Raw genomic sequence first — 22,925 nt, 5'->3', positions numbered from 1 at the left:
CTCTCCAGCTGTCGGTTTGGTTTTGTTCCCGCTTAATTTCATGCCATATTCTCATACAGGGGTGAGGGCATAGCCAAAGGATTTGGCTCAGAAAGGAGGGGGTGAGGAACAGCTTAAAAGAACTCACATAATGGGATGGATTTTTAGTTTTGTGTTCTTTGAGAGCACTCCCTCAAAACTGAACAAGTAATAGAAATGAGAATTAATGTTCCAATCATCCTGCACAATTTCTCAAACTGTTTTTAGATCAGAGCTGGCAAAACACTATAATTGTATGGGAATTTTCTCCCTGGGGGACAGTTGAGCTCTAGCTTCGCTATTTATTGATTTCTCCTCCTACTTAGAGTTGTGCTAATTCCCTGCCTCCCTCGATCCATGGGCATCTCGCTCTCCTCTGATGGCTGGGGTGTCCTCTGTGCCTTCAGCATTAATTGTTCACATGTGTGACAGTGGGGGTGGTGACAACTCCTGTTTAATTGAATCTCAGCCTTGTCCCCTGACTCCAAATCCTGTGCTTCTTGCATCCCATCACCCACACACCCAAACTTCTGAGTACCCAGTACAGACCTCAGTGCACTGGTTTATCAAAACCATGTTGGTGCCTATAGTTTCTTCCAGCTTCCACTAGAGTTATCAGCTTCCTAAATTTACTGGTGTCTCTTATTTATCTTTAATTTTCTCTGTTAGGTGTTCAGGGCAGTCTTTCCACCCTCCTGCATTGAAGTGTAGGGTACAATACAAAGGCTATACAGCAAACTGGTTAAGAATGTGGACTTGGAGTCAAATGGGTCTCAGTTCAACTCACTCACCTGCTCAGTGACTGAGCAAATTAGTTTGCTTGTGGGGGTTTTGTTTTTGTTTTTGAAGTTTCCTCGAATGTATAATGGGGATGACAATAAAAACCAGTCCTTAGGATTATCATGAGACGTAAATGGGATGGTGCATATCAAGGATGTATCACAGTGCCTGGCACAGAGCTTGACTCGTCAGAGCTTACTGCTTATATTACTGCTGTGGCTATTATTAATGATAATGACCATTATATCTAACTGCCTTTTGGTTTTATAGAATCCAGACATACAACCCTTTGCTTTTATCTTATGACACAGTCTCTTCCTAGTCTGCCTTTCTAAGTCACCACCTCCTGTTTTATTTACTACTGTAGTCCCACATATTATGCTTAAGTTTATTACATTAAAAAAGAAGAAAAAGGGAAAATCTACACCTGTAATTCCAAGTGATGATGCACTGTGGCTTTGTCAAAGGAAGACAGTGTTTTCAGACTTGGTTTTTTTGGCTTTGTACGTGTCCCTTTTGAGCCTGAGTTGGTCTGGTTGCTCTACATGTTATTTCCTTGGATGGTTTCTTTACATGGATTTTCCTTTTCCTCGAGGAAGTCAGAATCCTGGAGGAAATCCTATTGCCACACTCCGTTTTCTAGAGCCAAACAGAGTCATCTACCCCTAGAGTGTCTGTCCTTATTCTCTTACCAATTATTTATCTGAGGTTTTAAAGATCTGATTTCCCAAACTGTGGGCTACTGATAAGGTTTGTGTCAGGATCCATGTTCCTGGCTGCTGTTGGGTCCAGGGCGACTTGGTCCTTCTGTCACAAGGTTCCTTTTAGTTCTACTTTACCAACCAGTTCCTGCTTGGCGGTCAGAATTGGGCCCAGGGTAATATCCCCTTGTGAATTTATTCATTGTTAGGGTAAGTAAGAAGAGAGTAAGATGTCAGCAGCTGTCCACATTGCTACTCTATTTTAATTGTGTATTAATCACGTGATTCCATCATGAAGATACCCTCTGTGTACTTTAATTGAATGGACGGCTAGTAATATGCTCTCCTTCCTTTTATCCTATCCCCTACCGTGCTTTTCACCCTTGTTTCCACACAGGTATGTGCCTTCTTAATGATAGTCAGCTTCACTTCCCCATTTTATTTCCCTCTAAAAAGTCCTCAGCTGTTGTCCCCCTGCCCCCAACACAGCTCAGAAACCTTCCTGTGGTTTCTGTGCATGGCACTGTGCTGCCCGGGGGAACTGATGGGCCGGAAATGACCAGCCCAGGTGCACAAGGCCTGCCTGTCAGTACAGTCTGCTTACCATTTTCAGGGTACCCCAGAGCAGCTACACACTGATTTGAACTTTGATTCCTTGTGAAGACCACTACTTAAAGTAGATGTTTGAGGCTCTTATTTGCTTTTCCTGGTCTTATGATTAGATTTGGTGCAAGTGGAAACCGGGAAATACTGGAGAATAAGTTGCTCAGGCTGTGGGGATTGATATTTTATGTTTACAATTCTTCTGGTCCTTAGTTTGTGGCTGATATTTTTGTTTTGGTTTGGTTTTTGTTTGCTTGTTTTGGGGGGGTACGTTTTGCAGTGCAGTCTTAGGCGTCTGCCCTGCTGCCTATATGGACGGGAGGGAGTCCTCACAGACTGCTCTCAGTTGGTCCAAACTTAGAAGTGAGGGATATAAGGCTGCGGGTCAACAGCTTCCTGCGTTGTTTGCTGCTCTCCATTGAAGTATGATTAACACCTGGGCTTTCGTTCGTTTGGGTCCCCTCAGATACACCTATGAGCGAATTGATGGGCGAGTACGGGGAAACCTGCGCCAGGCAGCCATCGACCGGTTCTGTAAGCCAGACTCAGACCGCTTTGTCTTTCTTCTGTGCACCAGAGCGGGAGGCCTGGGCATCAATCTCACAGCCGCCGATACCTGCATCATATTTGATTCAGACTGGAACCCACAAAATGACTTGCAGGTAACCACTAGGATGATTGCTGTTTGCCTTAGCTGCCCCTGCATCTGAGAACATCACGATGGGGCCCGGCTTGCTTGTAGGGTGTCTGCCTTGCTCGTGCTGTGCTGTCAGCTGGACGGCAGGCTTAGGGCCTCGGGCAGGGGTCAACTGAATGAAAAGTCATGTCGACCTTTCCCACTAATCAGGGAGTGGTTCTTTCTTTTTGCTTTAAACCAGATGGTTTTTCACAGTGGTGGCCTCCAGACAGAGACTAGAACTACTGTTTATTTTTATTATCCAACATAAAGAAAAATATTAAGCTTAACTAGCTCTCTAATTTTTGATAATACAGAGTGATTTAGGCATTTTCACTGGTTGGTTTCTTAGATGGTCATATGTCATGTATAGTAAAGGAGATAACACAAAATTCCATTGGTGGCCAGGGTGACAGGCGCCCTCCCTAGTTCATTTGCTCTTGACTTAATGCTACATGTTAGAGTGTATATGTGCCCAGTCAAATGAATTTGTGGACATATTTTTTAGTTTTAACCAGATTAAATAATGGGTGGCTTTAAAAGATTACTGTAAAGATTGGAGTTAATACAGTTTTTTTTTTTTTTTTTTTTTTTTTTAAAGATTTTATTTATTTATTTGAGAGAGAGAGAATGAGAGACAGAGAGCAGGAGAGGGAGGAGGGTCAGAGGGAGGAGAAGCAGACTCCCCGCCGAGCAGGGAGCCCGATGCGGGACTTGATCCCGGGACTCCAGGATCATGACCCGAGCCGAAGGCAGACGCTCAACCATCTGAGCCACCCAGGCGCCCCGGAGTTAATACAGTTTTAAAATAAGCATAAACAAGCAAGAAGATGACAGAGCTAACAGTTCTCTGGGTCAGAGTCCTTCATCAACCCTGCTTCAAAGTAAAAACAATGGCATTCTGGCCACATTGGGCAGTATGTCAGCCAAAAAGATTGTGACTTGTCAAGAATCCCATTTCTAGATGTACATCCATTTTCATGAATGATAAACTTCGCCCTAAGTATATATTGTATCATGGGATATTTGCCAATACTAGGATTGCAAGTATGTAGTGGGGAGGGTGGTGGGTAGCTCAAAACCTTTTTCATGATACAGTGATTGATAAAAGCAGTGTAGAGGCTTCTGTGTCACAAACCTGAAGGAGGGCCCCCTGCGAGGGACAGCAAGTCAGCAGAGGAGCTTACACCACTTGCCACATTCGTTCTGCCTTGCCTTTTTCATTTAATGAGTTTCCAAGCAAGATTTTTTTTTGAAGAAAGCAGCCCACTAGTTGAAAAAATGGCACTTTAAATTATTAAATTGGTCATAATTGGCTAAAATTCAGGGGGAGAAATCATTTGTGAAGCAAACTGTGTGGCCCTGTGTTCAACGTCCAGCTTCAGAGAAAATCAGTGGGCATGACTAGTTCCCCATCAGGCCTCTCTATGGTGAAGGGATATTTGGGTCAAAGGTGAGTTGCTAGATATAATCAATAATGTGCTTGACACTGGCATAAAAATAAGCAAAAACTAATATTTGATTAGGGAACTGGCAAAAACCTAACTAGGATAGTGATATAGACCATGTGGTGGGAAGTTAGCGCCTGTTGGCTAGCCGGCTTGAAGTGCTTTTACTGGACTACAGCCACACCCATCCATAATACATAATATCTCTGGTGCTGTCATGTTACAGGGGCAGGGTTGAGTATCACAACAGAGACCATAGCCCACAACATCTAAAATATCCACTATTATAGCAGAAGTTTGCTGACCCTGATACAAATGAGCCCTTAAATCCTTGCCAACTGTGAAGTTCTGTGCTCCTTTGCAGTGCTCACTTGACTGTGAGCCTTGGTACTCAGGAGAATGATGGTGTGAGAAGCTGAAATTGGCTGGCCAATTTGAGCCCATGATGGCAAGGCACGCCTGGAGGAATTTCTAGGCGGGAAATTGGAAGCATGTGGCCAGCATTTGGAGGCAGGTCATGGTCAAGACAAGGATTTGGGGATCACCATGCTTCACCTAGGTGAAATCCTGGACATGACCAATTGCGAATAGGTGCCCATGCCAAGAGATGGAACTAGCAAGAATGAGAGTGGTGGAGCCTAGGGGGGAAGGTGAAGTCATCTGAGGGGGTTGATTTGTATGCAGAGCAGCCAGAGAGGGTGGACGGGGCTATCCAGAATTGGGGTCTGGGGAGAAGGGAGAAGCTTTGGAAAAGCTGTTTTAAATGTCCACCGCTGGGGAGCTGGCAAGAGATGAATAAAAGGAATAGCAGCAAAGTCAGATGGAAATTGGACCACGTGAGGCTTTTAGTCCGCTGAGTCAGTTTCTGAACTTGCTGTAATGCTCCGCCTCAGTGGGGAAACAAAGACCACCAGCACTCCGGGCCATCCAGGGTGGGAACTTGAAGCAAGGATGTGGCAGAAGGTAAATGAGTGAGGGCGTCAGTGGTAGTCCCGGGTCCAAGTTAGAGTGAAAATCCCTCAACTCGTGGACCCCCAGACTGGCCACTGGGTCTTCTAGATCTAGATCTACTACTCTGCTTTGTTGTTGTTGTTGTTGTTGTTGTTATTTTTATGTAAAAGTTTGGTAGCTTAGAGGGAACTGTCCTTTATTTTTTGAAATATGTGCCAGACTGGGTAGAAATGAAAGAATTGGGAAGAATAATGTTAGGGCAAGGAAATCAGATCAGTGCAGTGTTCATGGGGAGTGGGATTGGTGGGCTGTGAAGACGACGTGACAGAGAAAGGAAAGTGTAGTTCTGAGTCACCCACAGAGATGGATCAAAGTTGTGTACTTGCTTGGTGTGGGGAGGAGCATGAGGGCTGGAGGCTGCCCACAGAACAGTGCACACTCAGTACGCATGCTCCCCCTGCCACATGACCTCGTGCTGTGTGCTATAAATACAATGTGGGGAGAGAGTCTGGACACTGGGACCCCAAGACCATCATGTGGTTCCCAGGACTACAGCTAAGTTCAGCTGTGAACATCAGTCAGATGCATTCCTAACCCTAATAGTAGAAAACTTAACCAGACTGTTCTCTGGTACTGTCCTTGCTAGTTACATCATGTTAACTTACACATAGTCATTCACACATATGTATGTAATCTAATATTTTTTGTAAAATATGAAAATTGTTTGTAAAAAGTGAAAGCTTTCAGTCATCTGTAGTCCTTTATGGTTATTGAAGAACCACAATTCCTGCTCTGATAGAGGATGGTTGTATTTCTTTTGGAAGATGGCCTTGGCACAGAACATTGATCTGTGTGTGGATTGAGATGTGTTCTGCCTGACATAAATATCAGGACCACAGAAAAAAGAATCTCATTATGAACAGGGTCTTATGCCCTACCCTAGTAGGATTTCAGCATGGCTCCAGAGGTCTGAGTTCAGATGATAGAAAATGTGTTCATTCTGGCCTCAAACAGCTTGGAAAGATCTGGTGCAGTCCATGGTTATCTCCAGGCAGGCCGGCATGGGGAAGCAGTGCCAATGCTGAGGAGCTGTTTCTTGACTGAAGGCAGACCCTCTCAGAGCCTTGAAAGTGAAGCCAGCCTGATTAGGGGAGGCTGGGCTCAGCTAAGTAGGCCTGAGTCCCTGAGGCAGGTCTGCAGAGAAACCAGCTTCCATGGCTGGAGAACATAGCTCCTTTCTCTGAGAAGTCAGCTGAAAGTCAGAGAGCACTGTTACCTTTTCTGGTGTTTTTTATTATTATTATTATTATTATTATTAAACACTCATCATTTTCTTTTGATCATGTGGCTGGGGTTTTCTATGCTTTGGGGATAGAATTAGGCTTAGGAATCGCTAGAGATGTCTTTTTAAATCTAGGTCTTCATAAAACAAATGACCTCAGGTGTCATATGCTGTTTCCTTTGGTCTTGTTAGAGCCTGAGGACTCCAGCTAAATTCTATCCCTCTCCCATGCCTAGATCTGAACCATTTAAGAAGTAGACACAGAAGTATAATGGAGGATCAAAAGATGAGCTTTAGGGGTGCCTGGGTGGCTCAGTCGGTTAAGCGTCTGACTCTTGACTTCGGCTCAGGTCGTGGCGATCTCAGGGTAGTGAGATCAATCAAGCCCTCAGTAAGGCTCCACGCTCAGCACAGAGTCTGCTTGGGATTCTCTCCCTAAAATAAATAAATAAATAAATAAAATCCGAAAAACAAACAAACAAAAAAAGATGAGCTTTAATCAATTGTGAAGGTGGATTAGATGACACAGCTTGACCTGTAGCCAGAATGAGGCCCCCTCAGACTCCTGTACTCAACACACCCTCCCCCCAAGGTTGACCTGACCCACAGAGACCTGCTGGCGGTCGTCCTCGGAGCAGAGGCCTGCCCCAGCAGGGCTGCCAGTGATAGAAGAGTGTCTGCGCCCCTCAAGAGAGGAGGGGACGGGGCGAGTCCACAGGAGCTGAGGTCAGGTTTCACTGATTGGTCAGTCTCGTCCGTTTGGAATACAGACGAGGAGAGGGAGGGTGGAGAGCAGACCCTCCCTGTGGAAGCACGAGGATGGGGAGCCAGGACTCTTGCTGTAGTCTCTACTCTGTGAGCCTGGCAGCACTTCCCTCTTCCAGAACAGTGAAGTTCATTGGGATCCAGGATAGGAGCCAGGCACTACTTAGGGATAAAGAGAGAATAAAGTGGCACCGAAGGACTGCACCCGTCTCGGAGGTGAACCAACTCAAGGTCCCTTTAACAGGCACATCTCACCTAGAGGTATCAGGTAAATGCCACATCCTCTCTCGGGCCTTGAGTGTGCCTGTGTTAGCTTTAGCGCATGTAAGGAAATCGAGAGTGTAAGTTCACCCTTTCTCACCTTCACTGGGGAGACCCAGCTGTGAGCCAGTCCTGGTACATCAGGTTTCCCGGAGCACCGAGGTTAAGAAATGGCAGAGGGTATTGGCAGTAGCCTGAGAATGAAAACGAGCAGTGAAAAGCGGGTTTCTTTGCTTCTGGTTTGCAGGAAGCCAGCCGTGCCACTAGCTTTGAGGGCAGAGAGAGGCCTGGTGGGAGCAGCGGGGTACCACGCATCCCCTCACAGAGGCCGCCAGCACCTGGCTTTCTCGTTGCCCTGTGACACCTCACATGCTCCTCGGAGGTTTTGCTCTTTCAGGCCAGAGTTCCTGAGGGTCGGACAGGGCTCGGGGTCACCCTGGTTGGGCCGCACGGTTCCTTGTCCCTCCTGTTGGTAAGGTCCCTGGAGGGAGGGCTTAGAAAGCATGGGAGCAGGGCTACGGGCAGAGGGCACAGCCATAGGGGAGTGCGACAGCACTGGGAAGGGAGAGGGCATCCAGCCTGAGGAGCCAGAGCCCCTTCCAGGGTCTGTTCCCAGGGGCGTGAGGCACTGCTGCAGGAAAGGAGAGGTAGTGGTCTCCTCGGCCTCTTCCCCCGCTGCCACGTGCTGCTGGTACCGACTCTCAACAGTGTGTAGGCCCCGACCTCCGAGGGCTGGGCTCCGCCGGCTTCACTTGTCTCTGTTGGAAGAAAGTTGGGAATTTGTGAATGTTCCGTTACGTGGTCCATTCACTCAGTGCTTGCTGAACACTGGGATGTGCCAGGCGCTGTTCAAAGGGCTGGAGACACAGCAGTGAGCGAGACCAGTGGTTAGTGCTCTCATGGAGCTTTCATTTTAGGGGGCTGACAAGGAAAACTGAATGAGGTAGTTGCAGATCACATCCTAGTTACAAAGAAGTTAAACAGACTCAGAGGATAAGAATGGTGGCGGTTGGTGCCCTGTCCTAGAGTGTGGTCTAGGAAGGCTTCTTTAAGAAGGTGATGTCTCAGCAGAGACCTAAGTGAGGGGCAGGATCTCAAATCTGATTTCGGAAGGAAAAAATATTCCAGACCAAGGGAACACAAGGTGGGAATGAGCATAGGTGGTGCTCCTGAGGCAGCTGGGATGGGCACTTACTGTGCATTGGCCGCAAAGAAAGTAAGTCCTGCCTCTCCTTCCAATGTCCTCTCCTTTTCACTCTCCGCTTCTTTTTTGGCTGCCCCAAAGCACCCTTTTCCCATGCTACTAACTCTTCTCTCCTTCCTGTACTCAGCCAGCTCTTGACTGACTTACTGACACATTTATTGAGCTCTAGACAGCAGGCCAAGCCCTGGGGAGACAACAGTGCTCAGGACTTTGGTTTGGGTGATAAACTGAGTCACACAGTAGAAATAGAGTGGGCAGGTATCTGTGCTATTTCCCAAAAATGTTTCCATTTTGAGACGGGATGATACCTTTCCCAAAGGAACAAATTTGGAGCCAGAAACTTCCTTTTGCAAAACAGGCCTGCAAAAGAGATAGTTAAGGGAGGGCAGCATCCAGCACATCCTGATTCCTACTGCAGGGTGGGCCCCTGAGTCCTCTTTTGGGCAAGCAGTTGGTCGGTGGATGCAGACTTTTAGAGTGCCAGGAGAGATGTAAAATTGCTGGGCCTGAAATAAAATATTCAGGCAAAGAAGGTGGGCTGGGAAGCTATACCAGCACACTGGATGGGGTTGGGCTCAAGTGCGACTTGAGGCGGTTTTGTCTTCTCTGAGATGTGGATTTTCACTTAGGACCAAAGAGCATTGTAAAGTATTAAAGAAAACGTATTTTTAAAATGTAGGTAATGATTCGAAAAAGTAGATAAGGGTCAAGAGAAGAGTCAACATTATGCTTGGGTCTTTGTACCGCTAGTTAGTTTTTATGTGATTGTACAAGGCTGTGCCAAATTCTGGATTTGAAACTGACAATAGTTAAGTCAAGGGTTGGTATCAGTTTGAAATCTGTCACTGTCTTTCGATTAAGCTTCTCCCCGGGACTTCTTCCCATTGCAGTCACTGGGATCTGTGCCTGGTTGGTTGTTTGTTTTTAATTTTCTGAACGTCACTCCTTGTTTCTTCTAGGCCTGTCTTTGTTCACCTCAAATGTATTGAAAAGTAAAGAACAAACCCTGAGCCTGCACATCATGTGGGAGGGCACGAGAGCTCTAAAATTTTCCCATGGTGCTCCCCGCCCCCTCCTTGGGGCCTACTCTAGAGGTTCTATATTTACGCCTTTGCTGAGGATCTTGTTTGGACTTCATCTCAGTCACTGCCCTAGTTCTGAGTGTTCTCCGTTTAACACGTTGTTTTGTGTGTGAGTTCTGATTAGGGAAATAAGGACTGTCATTGAGATTTAACTGTAAAAGGATGAGTATCTTAAATGTGACAGGATTCATCCTGTTATCTTTCAGGTAAGTCATCTTGGGAGAGCACATATCTATCTTCTGGTGTCATTTAGCTGCTTGCGACAGTGTCCCCGCCCTCACCCCCTGAAACAGGTTTGTTTTTCTCCATTAACGAGAAGTCTGGAGATGGGTAGTCCAAGGTGAGGTGGCTTTACGGTGTCATCAGAGTCCCAGATTCCTTCTGTCTTCCTGCTCCACCATTCTCAGGGAATGTGATTTATATCCTCTTTGTTCCAAGATGGATACTTCAGACCCTAGGCAGGGAAGATAAGGAAGGAAGGTGTGGTGCATTTCTCAGGAGAGCAGAACTTTTCCAGATATCCCCAATAGACTTTTGCTGCATCTCATTGTCCAGACTGTATTCCCTCGTCATCCCTGGGAGGCTGGAGATGGTTTGATGGACACATTACTGCCCTCTACAAGTCTCAGGGTTCTGGGAGTGAGGAATAAGGGGGATGTAGATACCAGAAGGTAATTAACAGTGTCTGCAGTGCTCCTGTATTGGACCTTTGCTCAGAACATTTCTTAAACTCCCTCTCGTAATTTACCTTCAACATCAGATGAGCCAGAGAAAGAAAATCAGTGTCAGTACTTGCGGCCACATATTAACAGTGCTTTCTAGGTTCCCTAAACCGTATTAGTTACCTTGATCACTTCCTTTGTTTACCAATTATCCACCAAATCCTCTTCTAATCTACTGCCACTGAAGATACTGAAAGGAGATGTGGCAACTAATTATAATAGCCAAAGGCTCAACAACTTAGTTGTCTAGCAATAGAAGACTGATTGACTAAGCCATGGTATTTTCAACTTTGATAAGAGAATAAGGAATGTCTCTATATGCTGCTGCGAGTCATCTCTTGAGTATATTGTTGGGTGGGGGGGGAAGATAAGGTGGAAAAACTATGTATAGTATGCTAGCATTTATCTAAAAGCAGCTGTGTGTGTCTCTTGTCTCTTCCTGCCCTGCCCCGCAAATGAAAGATAAAACAAACAAAAAACACTTTATTTTTAAATTGTTACCTATAGGGGGAGTGAGGGAACAGGATGGAAGTGGCAGGGATAAAAGCTACTTTTTTCATACATGCCTTTTTGTATATTTGACTGTGGAACCACCCTAAGTATTTTATAACATTATAAAACAAAATTAATTTTTAAAAACTTTTTCTTCTCTGGGGTGTCTAGGTGTTCAGTCAGTTAAGCATCCGACTCTTGATCTCAGCTCAGGTCTTGATCTTAGGGTCGTGAGTTCAGACCTCATGTTGGGCTCCACGCTGGGTGTGGAGCCTACTTTAAAAAAAATAATAATAATGTTAAAAACTTTTTATTCCGGAATAATTTTAAACTTAAAAAAAGTTGCAGAATATTGCAGCGTTCTAGGACTCTTCACCTAACTTTCCTTAATGTTAACATTTCATATAACTAAAGTCTAATTATAGAAACCAGGACATTACCATTGACACGATAATCTATAGACCTTATTCATATTCCTTTAGTTTAAAAATTTCTTTTTCTAGTCGGGGATCCAATGCATGTTCTCATATTTCCTTTAGAAATCCTGACTCCTTAGCCTCCTTTGGTTTGCAGCAGAGCTTGTCTTTCCTTATCTTTCATGACCTTAACACTTTTGAAGGGTGCTGACCAGCTATCTTTCAGTTTGTGTCTACCTGATGTTTTCTCATGATCAGATTTGAGGTTATGCATTTTCAGCAAGAATATCATAGAAGTGATGTTATGTGCTCCTCAGTGCATCATTTCAGGGGGTACATGGATTAATACATCTTACTGCTTGTGATGTTAACCTTGATTACTTGGTCGAGGTGGTGTCTGCCAGGTTTCTTCACTGTCAAGTAACTATTTTATTTTTACCTTTAAACTCAATCAGTATCTTGGGGGGAGATATCTTGAGACTCTATAAATACCCTGTTTCTCACCATACTCTGGCCTGTTAATTTTAGCATCCATTAATGGTTCTTGCCTTCAACAATTACTACCATGGGGTTTGGCTCCTCATAATTTTCTATTTCAGTCATTTCCTATACACTTATTAATTGGAATTCTACTGTAGAGAACAGCTTCTTTCCCCCCGTTTATTTCTTTATACCAGTATTGACTCGTTTTATTTATGGGTTATAGTCTCTTACTCTCATTACTTATTTTGTTGTTCACACTTGGTCATTAGGAGGTCCTTCGGGTTGGCGCCTGTGTCCTTTTGACATGCTCCCATCAGTTTTTGAGCACTTCCTTTCTGGCACCACAAGATGTTCAGGTTCATGTTGCATTTTTCCTGCCACAGCCATAGAATTGACAGTTCTTCCAAGGATCCCTGGTTCCTTTTATTCAGGAATGGCATATAGGGGCACTGGGGCTCAGTTCATTAAGCATCTGACTCAGGTCATGATCTCAGGGTCCTAGGATTGAGCCCCACGTCGGGGTGGGTGTCCTGCTCAGCAGGGAGTCTGCGTGTCTCCCTCCCCCTGCTCATTGTCTCTCTCTCTCTCTCAACTAAATAAATCTTAAAAAAAAAAAAACAAATGGCATTTAGCCACCAAGATCTGGCTCCTAGCAGTGCCCGTTGCTGCTAGAGTACTATGGCTTCTAGACTCTCTGAGCAGACAGAGCTAGGAAATGTATGTATGTGTGTGTGCTTGACACAAGCATGCATGCCATGCGTCTCTACTTTCCCATATCTGTCCACCCACAATGAGTTGCTGATTCCAGTCCAACAACACGGGATTCACTCCAGCCTTCCCCTCTTCCTTCTTTTTAACTCATTTCTCTGGCTGTGGGAAGTTTCAGTCTCATGGTAACACAGTATATTTACTCATTTGTTCAATCCTAGTATGTACATAAAGTCGTCGCAGAATTTCTAACCCATATTCTGTGAAACATAAATAAATTTACCAGTGTATGATATTGGACTGTAGTAGTGGGTTGGTTTTTTGTTTGTGTGTCATTAGTCTTGCCGTATATAATCAAAATACCATTTTCCAAAGTTACTTGGTTTGGTTTTCTTCTTTCCCACTCCCTTCATTATGGTTAAATTAATGTGGGGGAAAAAATCAATCCCTAAAATGCAGAAGCAAAATGAAACCGTTGAATCTAGCTGTTTATCAAGTGGACAGTGTAACCCCAAGGGAGAGATTATTTCAAATGTTTGTATTTAATATTTTTGACATTTTCATTTTGATATCATTTCAGTTTGCGATTCCAATATAGCCTTTATCCAGATTTACCAACTCTTTACACTTTGCCCCATTTACTTTATCATTTTGCCTTCTATCTCCCCTACCTCTCTGAGTACATACTTAGACTTAAACACATGTGTACACACACCATTTTTTGTCTGATCCATTTGCGAGTAAGTTGTCCCCAAGTCCTTTAGTGTGTAAGTGCAAGGACATTCTCTTCTATAATCCACAGTTTAGTTCTCAGAATCAGGAAATAAGAAGACAGTCTTCAGTCCACAGTCCATATTCAGATTTATCATTTATTTCAGCGTCCTTCATAGCCCCTCTTCCCCCGCAGTCTGAAATCTATCCAGTCCAGGAGCACCCATCACCTTACTTCCCATATCTCTTTAGTCTTCTTGAGTCAGAAGAGTTCCTCAGTCTTTCTTTTACGACCTTTGTTTTTAAGGGGTACAGGCCAGTCGTACAGATCATCCCTCAGTCTGTGTTTGTATTTCCTCAGGATTGGATTCAGGCTTAGTAATACCAGTGAAGTGATATATCCTTCTCAATATTATCAGCATTACGAGAGGCATGATGTCTGTTTGTGTGATAATAGGTACTTGGGTATCTTAGTTAAGGGCGAGCTGCCAGATGTCTCCACTATAAAGTTGCTGTTTTTCCCTTTGAAATTAATAAACAATTTTCAGAGGTACTTTGAGACTGTGTAAGTAAATATTCCTCATCAAAGTTTTACCCACTGGTTTTAGTTTCCATTGATTGTTTTTGCCTGAATCAGTCAGCACTGTGATGGTTGCAAAGGAGTGATTTTCTAAGCTTTGTTACTTGAACTCTTTTAGTCGTATCCTACTATAAGAAAGAGTTTTCCTTTTTTCTCCCCTGTGTTGATGTCATTATGTACTCATGGGTTCTTTTTTCATTCAGTGGGTTATATTCCACTACTATATTTATTTTGATATTCAGATCATCCTGGACATAGCCAGCCAGTGGTAAACCTCTTCAGGTTGGTGGTGTTATTTGGGTATGTCTCCGTCCTTCCTTGCGTACTTCCTTACATTCTGGCACAATAATATGTTTGGGTCTCATCCTGTACTTTTCCTGCCCCCCCACCCCCCCAGCCCTGGGATCAACTATTTCTCTAACATACCTTGCTTTTATCCTAATGGAGAATATATTTAGAAACCAAGATCTGAGAGTGAGTTATGGCCTTTGCTGTTGTTTCTAGGCCCGTTCGGTGGACATAGCTGGAATACATACACACAGAGAATATAAATGCACATAGATACATAACATGCATTCATTTGTATGTGTATATGTACACATGTATAATAAACCTGTAAATGCACGTATATCCATATCTGTTTCTATACCTGTATGTATGTGTATGTTTGTATATTCACATAGGCACACACCTAACCACGAGTTAATACTGAAACCTCTAAATCCATTCTAATACCACAGTTATTCTAGTTTTTTTCTTTATAGATTTGTAACTTCCTTCTTCAACAGTGAAAACCCTAACTTCTTTTTTTTATTTTATTTTATTATATTATGTTAATCACCATACATTACATCATTAGTTTTATTTTTTTTTTTTAAGATTTTATTTATTTATTTGAGAGAGAGAGAATGAGAGAGAGCACATGAGAGGGGGGAGGGTCAGAGGGAGAAGCAGACTCCCTGCCGAGCAGGGAGCCCGATGCGGGACTCGATCCAGGGACTCCAGGATCATGACCTGAGCCGAAGGCAGTCGCTTAACCAACTGAGCCACCCAGGCGCCCACATCATTAGTTTTAGATGTAGCGTTCCATGATTCATTGTCTGTGCATAACACCCAGTGCTCCATGCAGAACGTGCCCTCTTTAATACCCATCACCAGGCTAACCCATCCTCCCACCCCCCCCCCTAGAATCCTCAGTTTGTTTCTCAGAGTCCATAGTCTCTCATGAAAACCCTAACTTCTGTTTCTCTCAGTATATTTATGCATTTCCTCAATCCTATATTACATAGAAAATAGTTTCAGATTTTCTAACCCTACCATGGGAAAGAAAAAGAAACCTACCTGCCACTGTGTATTTAAAACACTGTAATATGAGTGTACATACTTAGTGGGATATAACCCTATGAGAGGAGGAAAACAGAAATCTTGCATTGTTTTTAGTTATGTTTTGGGGGGATCATAATGATACAGTTTTTCTGAGACTATTACATAAATTGTGAGATAAATCAAATGAATAATGATATTGGTGTGGTTGAGAATTGAGCTTTTTGACATGGTTAAAAAGAGATACAGGTATGTGGTTGGTAACGTTAAAATCCCATACTTTTAAGTTTAAATTATAAATAATGGTATGATCTCATGATGTATTTTGTCTTATATATGCACATGGTTGGATACACTACACACACACACATACACACAAACACAAACACTTCTGAATAGGCCTAGAAACAATGACCTACCTAATAGCAACGAGCGCCTCTAGAGCATCCAGACTCCCACTGAAAGAAACCAGGACTCCCAGGAAAAAAATGGCTGAATCTAGGTTTGGGCAGGAGATATACAGTAGGAACATGGAACATGTCATACCAGAAAGCAAACATGAATAGACCTATCCATATCTATTTCTTTCTATGTATGTATATGTGTACTTACCCCCCCCATAAGCAGGAGCTCATATGGATACCTCCAAATCCATTTTTAACACCAGAGTTTATTCTCATCTTGCTCCTTTCTATATTCGACTGGATCATGTTAAAAGAATTCAGGAGGCAACTTGAAATTTCCCACGGGAAAAAGAATAACAACAATGGGATAAAACATAGGACATATATTTAAATGCATAACCTCATTGTGTTCTTTAAAAAATAAATAGAAAAGTCTTCATTGGTCACTTTTGGAGGATGTTATTTTGGAAACTGATTTAAGTGAAGAGAAAGAAGGGGCACCTGGGTGGCTTAGCCAGTTACATGTCTGACTCTTGGTTTCAGCTCAGGTCCTGATTCATGGCTCATGGGATGGAGCCCTGCTGTGGGCTCTGCCCTCAGCGGGAGTCTGGATGGATATTCTTTCCCTCTGCCCCTTTCCCCACTCGTGCACTCTCTCACTCTCTGTCTCTAAAATAAATAAATAAATCTTTAAAGAATAAATAAAGAGAAAGAATCAGGCATTTAGCTTGTCTTTTCTACAGGAACTGAACATCAGGGTAACCAAAAAATTGATGAGGGATTGTAACCTCTAATGAAATAGTGGATCTAGTCAATGATTATCACTCAAAGAAAGACAACCAGACCTCATATGCCTCCTGAGGGAAATTCAAACACCACCAAGAAACACACTTGCCAGAAATCAAATCTTAACCTGATCAAGTCTCAAGATACAGCTCCCAGTTTAGAGGAAATACAGGGAACAGAGGAACTTGTTAAGTGACACAGCCAGAATGCAGGTGGCAAAGTGTGGACTGTTAGAAACTAGAGGACAGAAACCTGGTCTCTCCAACAAAAAAGTTGCATTTCAGGGGCTCCTGGGTGGCCCAGTCAGTTGAGCATCTGACTCTTGATTTCGGCTCAGGTCATGATCTCAGGGTCATGAGATCAAGCCCCGAATCGGGCTCCCTACTCAGTGCAGAGTCTGCTTGTCCCTCTCCCTCTGCTCCTCCCCCCTCTTGCACTCTCTCTGTGTTAAATAAATAAAATCTTTTTTTAAAAAGTTGCATTTGAAAAAGGGAGAGGTCAAAAAGCAAGGAGTATCTATAGATTGAAAGAGACTTGAGACATATTAACCCGCTAAAACATATGGGTCCTATTTACATCCTGATCGAACAAGCAAACTTAATATGCGTATGAGATAAGCAAGGAAATTGGGACACTGACGAGATGGTTCATTCCAAGTGTTCATGTTTTGAAGTGTGGCAATGGCAAAGACAAGAGTCCTTGTCTTTCGAATTATACATTAAATACGTAAAGATGAAACCTTAGGATGCCTAGGATTTGCTTCATAATAGTCTTAGAGGGTGGGGGCATAGTAGAGATGAAAAACGATTGTCCATAAGTACTTTACTGTTGTCTGTGTGTGAAAATTTCTTTCTAGTAAAATGAAAAAGTGGTGTTGCCAGCTCTGAGGCATTTGCCCAGAGAGCAGGACAGCATCCTGGGAATGAGTGCCTGTGCTCAGACTGCAAGCTGGGGAGGGTAGGAAGCCATGTCCTTCTCATCACTTTATCCCAGCATATGGTAGTCACTCAGTAAATGAGTGACTTTGAAAAAAAAAAAAAAAAGAAATGAGTGAGTTTGAAGGGACAGCCGACATCTGGGTGAATTTTGTTCCAAAATTGGTCCCATGACTCATAACTGTGAGAGCTGGCCACTCACACCACATGGTATTTAAGCATTTCCCTGTTCCTTGGGCTGCTGCCATTATATCTGGTGACATGATATATATGACCTTCCTTCCTTCGCAGGCTCAGGCCCGATGTCACCGGATAGGCCAGAGCAAGGCCGTGAAGGTGTATCGCCTCATTACTCGGAACTCCTACGAGCGGGAAATGTTTGACAAGGCCAGCCTAAAGCTGGGCCTGGACAAAGCTGTTCTTCAGGACATAAACCGAAAGGGCAGCACCAATGGAGTGAGTATGACAGTACCTGCCCGGGGTCCCCAAGAAGCACTCCTCACACAGCCTGGGCCCCTCTGGAGTCTTCCTTCCTACAGCTGTTTTAAGATTCACTTTCACTAAATCGAGTCAGGTTGCACGTCTTTGTTGAGTCATTCCCCATAGCAGAGGATCATTCAGGGTCAGATCTCTGCATTTTACAGATGCATAAAGGAAGTCTGTAGGCACAGTTAAGGGGTAGGATTGCCCAGCATGCAGTAACGTTTTAGTAAGCAGAGTTTTTAACAGTGCCCATTAGAAGTCAGTAGATCTTAACAGTTAGCACTCTAAATATCTATTGTCACCATGCCTTATCTTGTACTCCAGACTTTGAGCTTCCTTGGGGTATAAGGGAACCTATTTTATCTGTATCACCCATGGACCTTAACAGTACTTGGCATATTAAAGATGTTCAATGCATGATGGTCAGTGAAAAAAATGAATGAAAAAATTAGCAGCTTGCAATATGGCAGTTAATAAAATCTTTTTCCCCCTCCTCAGGGATGAAAAATTGCAGCTAAGATTCCTAAATCGTATTAAATTATAGGCCAACAAAGCAGAGTTATCTCCTTAATCTCTGGACTCAGGGCATCAAAGGTTGGGAATTAAAACCTTCTAAATGAGTTGTCTTCAGTCCAGATGTTCTATATCCTCTTAGCTATGCGTATGTTGCTAAGTATAATACTTCAAGTTCCAGTGCTGGGACTCATGGAATTCCCTCTTGTGATTGATAGAGAACCAGATTCTTAATTACAACCAGGAAAGGGTGTTTTGAACTCCCATTTCCTGTTTTCAACAAGCAGTTGAGAAGATCACACTTGGCACAGGATCCTTTCTTTAGTTGAGAAATGACATCATTTCCAGTACTCATGTATTTATTTAATAACGAATAAATCATCATTTTTTAGCTCATTTAATACATCTGGAGGTTTTTAAAGATACAGACTCAAGCTAAAACATTAAATATATCCTCTTTAGTGGTGCATAGTTTAAATACCTTGTAACATTTGATAGTAACCAATGTCCTGAGGAATGTTAGGGCCATTGGGTCATGTGCTGGCTTTTCTTCCAGAGCTCCCTATAGGGGATTATCTGCCTGCCCTCCCCAGTTTTCTTGAGTGTCTTTATCTGGGCTTTAATTTTCTGGAACTTGTAGCCCATATCTTTATTCTTCTGACATGTGCAGTTAGTGGAGGAAGTGTGTACTGAATCATGAGGGCCAGATTTGAGGCTGTTTTTCTCCTGTGCATTTTCCACTTTGTGAGTAGCCTTTGGTGACCTGTCCAGGTACAACAGCTCTCAAAAATGGAGGTAGAGGACTTGCTCCGAAAAGGTGCTTATGGAGCCTTAATGGATGAGGAAGATGAAGGCTCCAAGTTCTGTGAAGAAGACATAGACCAGATTCTGCAGAGGAGAACCCACACCATCACCATCCAGTCCGAAGGGAAAGGGTCTACTTTCGCCAAGGTATGGCACCTTTCCTCCAGAGTCCGTGTTGGAGTGGGAGCAGAAAGAAAACTATTGTTTGATCTTCACTGGCCAGGCTGTTTTCTCTATATGCAAACCGCTGAGATTGTGTACACCTCTGTTTTGTGTGAGACTAAATTCTGAGTAATGAGCCAGAAGCTCTATAGAAAGAAAACGCCACTCCTGACGTTTGGGACCTGATCTTCAGCAGACAGGACAGACACTTTGGTTTACAGCTTGCACTGTTCACTGTTCACAAAGACTGCTCTGACATCTTTGAGTGGTCATCTGGATTTCCTTCTAGAGCACTCCTTGACCACTGTCCAAGCCCTGAAATTCCAATGAACATTCCATTCCTCAAACTGAAGCAAGTGTTTTTGCTCATTTCATGAGAAAAGAGATGTTAGTCTAGATTCCTAGCTGCTAGTCTAGGTACCCCTTTCCTCTGCCATTCAGCTCACTGGATTTTGGATTCAACTAATGAGACCACTTACCAGATCACTTTCAGGTGTCCCTGACCACAGGCTCTGGGAGCTTTGTGGCCTGTTTGGTTGACTTATGTAGGACTTCTTCAGTAGAACATCCTGTGCTTTATGGGTGCCGCTCATCTCATTACACCTCGTACTGCCTAACTCAGTGCCTTTCCTATAGTAGACGTTTGGAAAGTGGTGAGCTGAAAGAAAAATTCCATCTAGGGAAGTTGGAAGAAGGAACCCTTTCGCAGGGAACTAGACATCAAGTGACACATTGCCATTGTGTTCCAGGGGCTTTCTTCCTGCTTCCAAGTTTCAGTTCCAAAAAATGACCTATACATTGAAATTGTAATTTCCTTACCCAATCTTTAGAAAAGAACAGTCTTGAGATTTTTACATTCATTTGGGAGGCTCTGTTAGGGGTTTCGGTTTCAAATGCAGTTAGAGAACATACTTGAGATTCTGGTACATTTGAAATAACGTAGGTGGTATTACCAGTTTGTACTGTGTTCAAATGCAGTTTATTGACTTTCATCATCTCCACAGGCTAGCTTTGTGGCTTCAGGAAACAGGACAGATATTTCCTTAGATGACCCAAACTTTTGGCAGAAATGGGCTAAAATAGCTGAATTGGACACTGAAGCAAAGAATGAAAAGGTACGGTACTGAGAATGTTCTATTCCATCGCAATTTCTCTGTGTCTCATAGGACCATAAATTCCCACACAGCTCAAGTCATTATTCACTCCTGAGCCTTAGTTCGTAAGTGAGCTGCTATAGGTAACATACTTAAAATACGCCTGACACATAGACAGAGCTTGATAAATGTTCGCTGTTGTAATTTCAAAATGACCTAATGGGACATGCAGTTTGCTGGACACCCGGGAAATTTGACAGAGGCAGTTAGAACTGGGACTGGCCAGGGGCACCTTGGGTGGCTCAGTCAGTTAAGCATCTGCCTTCGGCTCAGGTCATGATCCCAGGGTCCTGGGATCGAGCCCCAGATCGGGCTCCCTGCTCAGCGGGAAGCCTGCTTCTCCCTCTCCCACCCCCCTGCTTGTATTCCCTCTCTCACTGTGTCTCTGTCAAATAAATAAAATCTTTTTTTAAAAAAATAAAAATAAATAAAAAATTTTAAAAAGAACTGGGACTGACCACGCACAGGTCAAGTTCAGCCCTCTGACCCAAGCCAGCATCCCATCCTTGGCATGTGACTGTTTTACCTCTGCTTCAATACTTCCTATGAAAGAAACTTCACCTGTGACAAATACTCCAGAGGAGACAAAGCAGCATGAGGGGCTTCGTTGGTCTCCCCTCCATTCTTTCAGTATCTTGAGTTCTTCTACTTCTGAACACGAGAAAGAGAATAGCCCTGGAATGAAACCAGAGTCTGGTGTCAGTCCGCCTCCGACTGTGTGCCTCTGGGCAAGGCAGTTGACCCCACTGAGATAAGTGAGCAAGACATGGGACAAAAGGAGGTGGTGACACCCCCTCGGAGAGTTGGCGATATTTGTGAATACACCTGCCTAGCCTGTGGGGAGGCACCCCTTAAGTGTTCATCTCATCCCTTCCCTCCATCCCTGGCCCTGTCACCTCACGCCGGGATGCACACACATCACTTTCTACTTGTCTTCTCTGGTGGCTGTTGAACCCCTGTGGATCCATGAGCCCAGGAGACAGTTCCTGCACATAGCTAGCTGATTCAGTAACCAGCACCCAGCCTTAACACTTCCGTGGGATCACCAGAGCTTGCTCAGTCCACCCTCTTCTCTTCTGTAGGAAGAGTCTGAAGTCCCTTGAGTAACCTGTTTAGTAAAACCTGTTTTACAAGGTCACAATCAAGAAGTTACTCTGTGTGCTGGACAGTGGGCGAGGGTGGGGAGAAAAAGCTCTTGTCCTTAGAGACCTTTAGAAGCAGCTGGAGCGTACAAGGCAGGGAGCAAGGGAACTGAAGCAGGGGTAACGCCACTGTGTATTGGGGCTACACAGACAAGTATTTAGGAGCTGAGCTGAGCTTTGGGAAGAGGTATGGGGGAGGGGGGAAGGAAAAGGAGCAGGAGCTTATGGGGACTATTAAAGAGGCGATGGTTCTGGCATGGATGGTTCTCCTCTCAGAGGAGCTGCCAGAATGAGCAGAGGATCCTGGGCTGGGGATCATGTCTTCAGTGAAAGACAAAAGGTTAGCAGTTAGTGCTCATGGAAGACAGAGAGTAAAGAAGCAAGGAATGTGTATGTCTTCAGAAAGTTGCTGAGCAGATGGATTTGTCCAGCTCCTCCTGTCTAGAGCTCAGGCTGCCCCTGCATGCTGGGCAACAGCTGGGGTGTGCCACTCCAGCCTTTCTTGGCAAGAGCGGACTGCCACTCTGGGCACTGGGGGGCCTTGTTCCCCATACCTGCTCTGCTGGCAGGACTGCAGAAAGAGCAGATGATGGTGGACAGCGCTGGGGTCTTGGGGGAGCGTGCCATCTCCAGTGAGTCTCCGAGAATCCGCTCTGCTTGTCGTGGTCATGGGAGGTGTACTGGGAAGGGCCTTTCCTGCTGGAGGATGAGGCCGCGTGTGGTTTTCTACTGGATGTGTCCTCAGGACCCAGGACCAGCCACAGGATATGCGTGTGCATTGTGATGGGGGTAGAGCAAAGAGGGCTCTCTCCCCAACTGACATCTCTGTTTCTAGGAGAGCTTAGTGATCGACCGGCCTCGAGTGAGAAAGCAGACCAAACACTACAATTCCTTTGAGGAGGATGAGCTCATGGAGTTCTCCGAGCTAGACAGTGACTCAGATGAAAGGCCCACGAGGTCCAGACGCCTCAATGACAAAACCAGGCGCTACCTCCGAGCTGAGTGCTTCCGGGTGGAGAAGAACCTGCTCATCTTTGGGTGGGTATCGGCTTTGCCTATGTGTTACTGTTTTCCAGTCCCTGAGATTTGTCCAGTTTGTCTCTCCCGTCATCTCTAAGAGCTCCGGGCTGATGAAGGGTCTGTTAGAGCAGGAGAGAACTGTGCGTTTTGCCCATGGCCCCCTTAGTCATTGTTCACTCTGCTGCCATATTGTAGACGTGCCATGGTTTTCTCATGTGCTTGTTCCAGCAAATCTCTGTTACTAATTTGCTGCCTGGTACTGATTTCCTGCTCCCCCCTCCTCCCCGCCCCCAGGAACGTACGAGGAGTCTGTGCA

The 22,925-nt window shown here is 44.4% G+C and overlaps 1 protein-coding gene across 1 annotated transcript in view; it reads left to right on the top strand.

The window, feature by feature from the left end:
- Positions 1 to 22,925, top strand: part of CHD6 (chromodomain helicase DNA binding protein 6) — a 201,793-nt gene that overhangs the window by 121,188 nt on the left and 57,680 nt on the right. The window contains exons 17-21 of the mRNA XM_021688920.1: positions 2,569 to 2,764; positions 17,623 to 17,787; positions 19,099 to 19,278; positions 20,298 to 20,408; positions 22,425 to 22,627. Of these exons, the coding sequence (XP_021544595.1) occupies positions 2,569 to 2,764; positions 17,623 to 17,787; positions 19,099 to 19,278; positions 20,298 to 20,408; positions 22,425 to 22,627 (855 nt within the window). The remainder of the gene's footprint in view (positions 1 to 2,568; positions 2,765 to 17,622; positions 17,788 to 19,098; positions 19,279 to 20,297; positions 20,409 to 22,424; positions 22,628 to 22,925) is intronic.

Source organism: Neomonachus schauinslandi, chromosome 10 (assembly GCF_002201575.2).
Source record: "Neomonachus schauinslandi chromosome 10, ASM220157v2, whole genome shotgun sequence".
Taxonomy (NCBI): Eukaryota; Metazoa; Chordata; class Mammalia; order Carnivora; family Phocidae; genus Neomonachus; species Neomonachus schauinslandi.
This window is presented reverse-complemented; position numbering and strand designations above follow the sequence as displayed.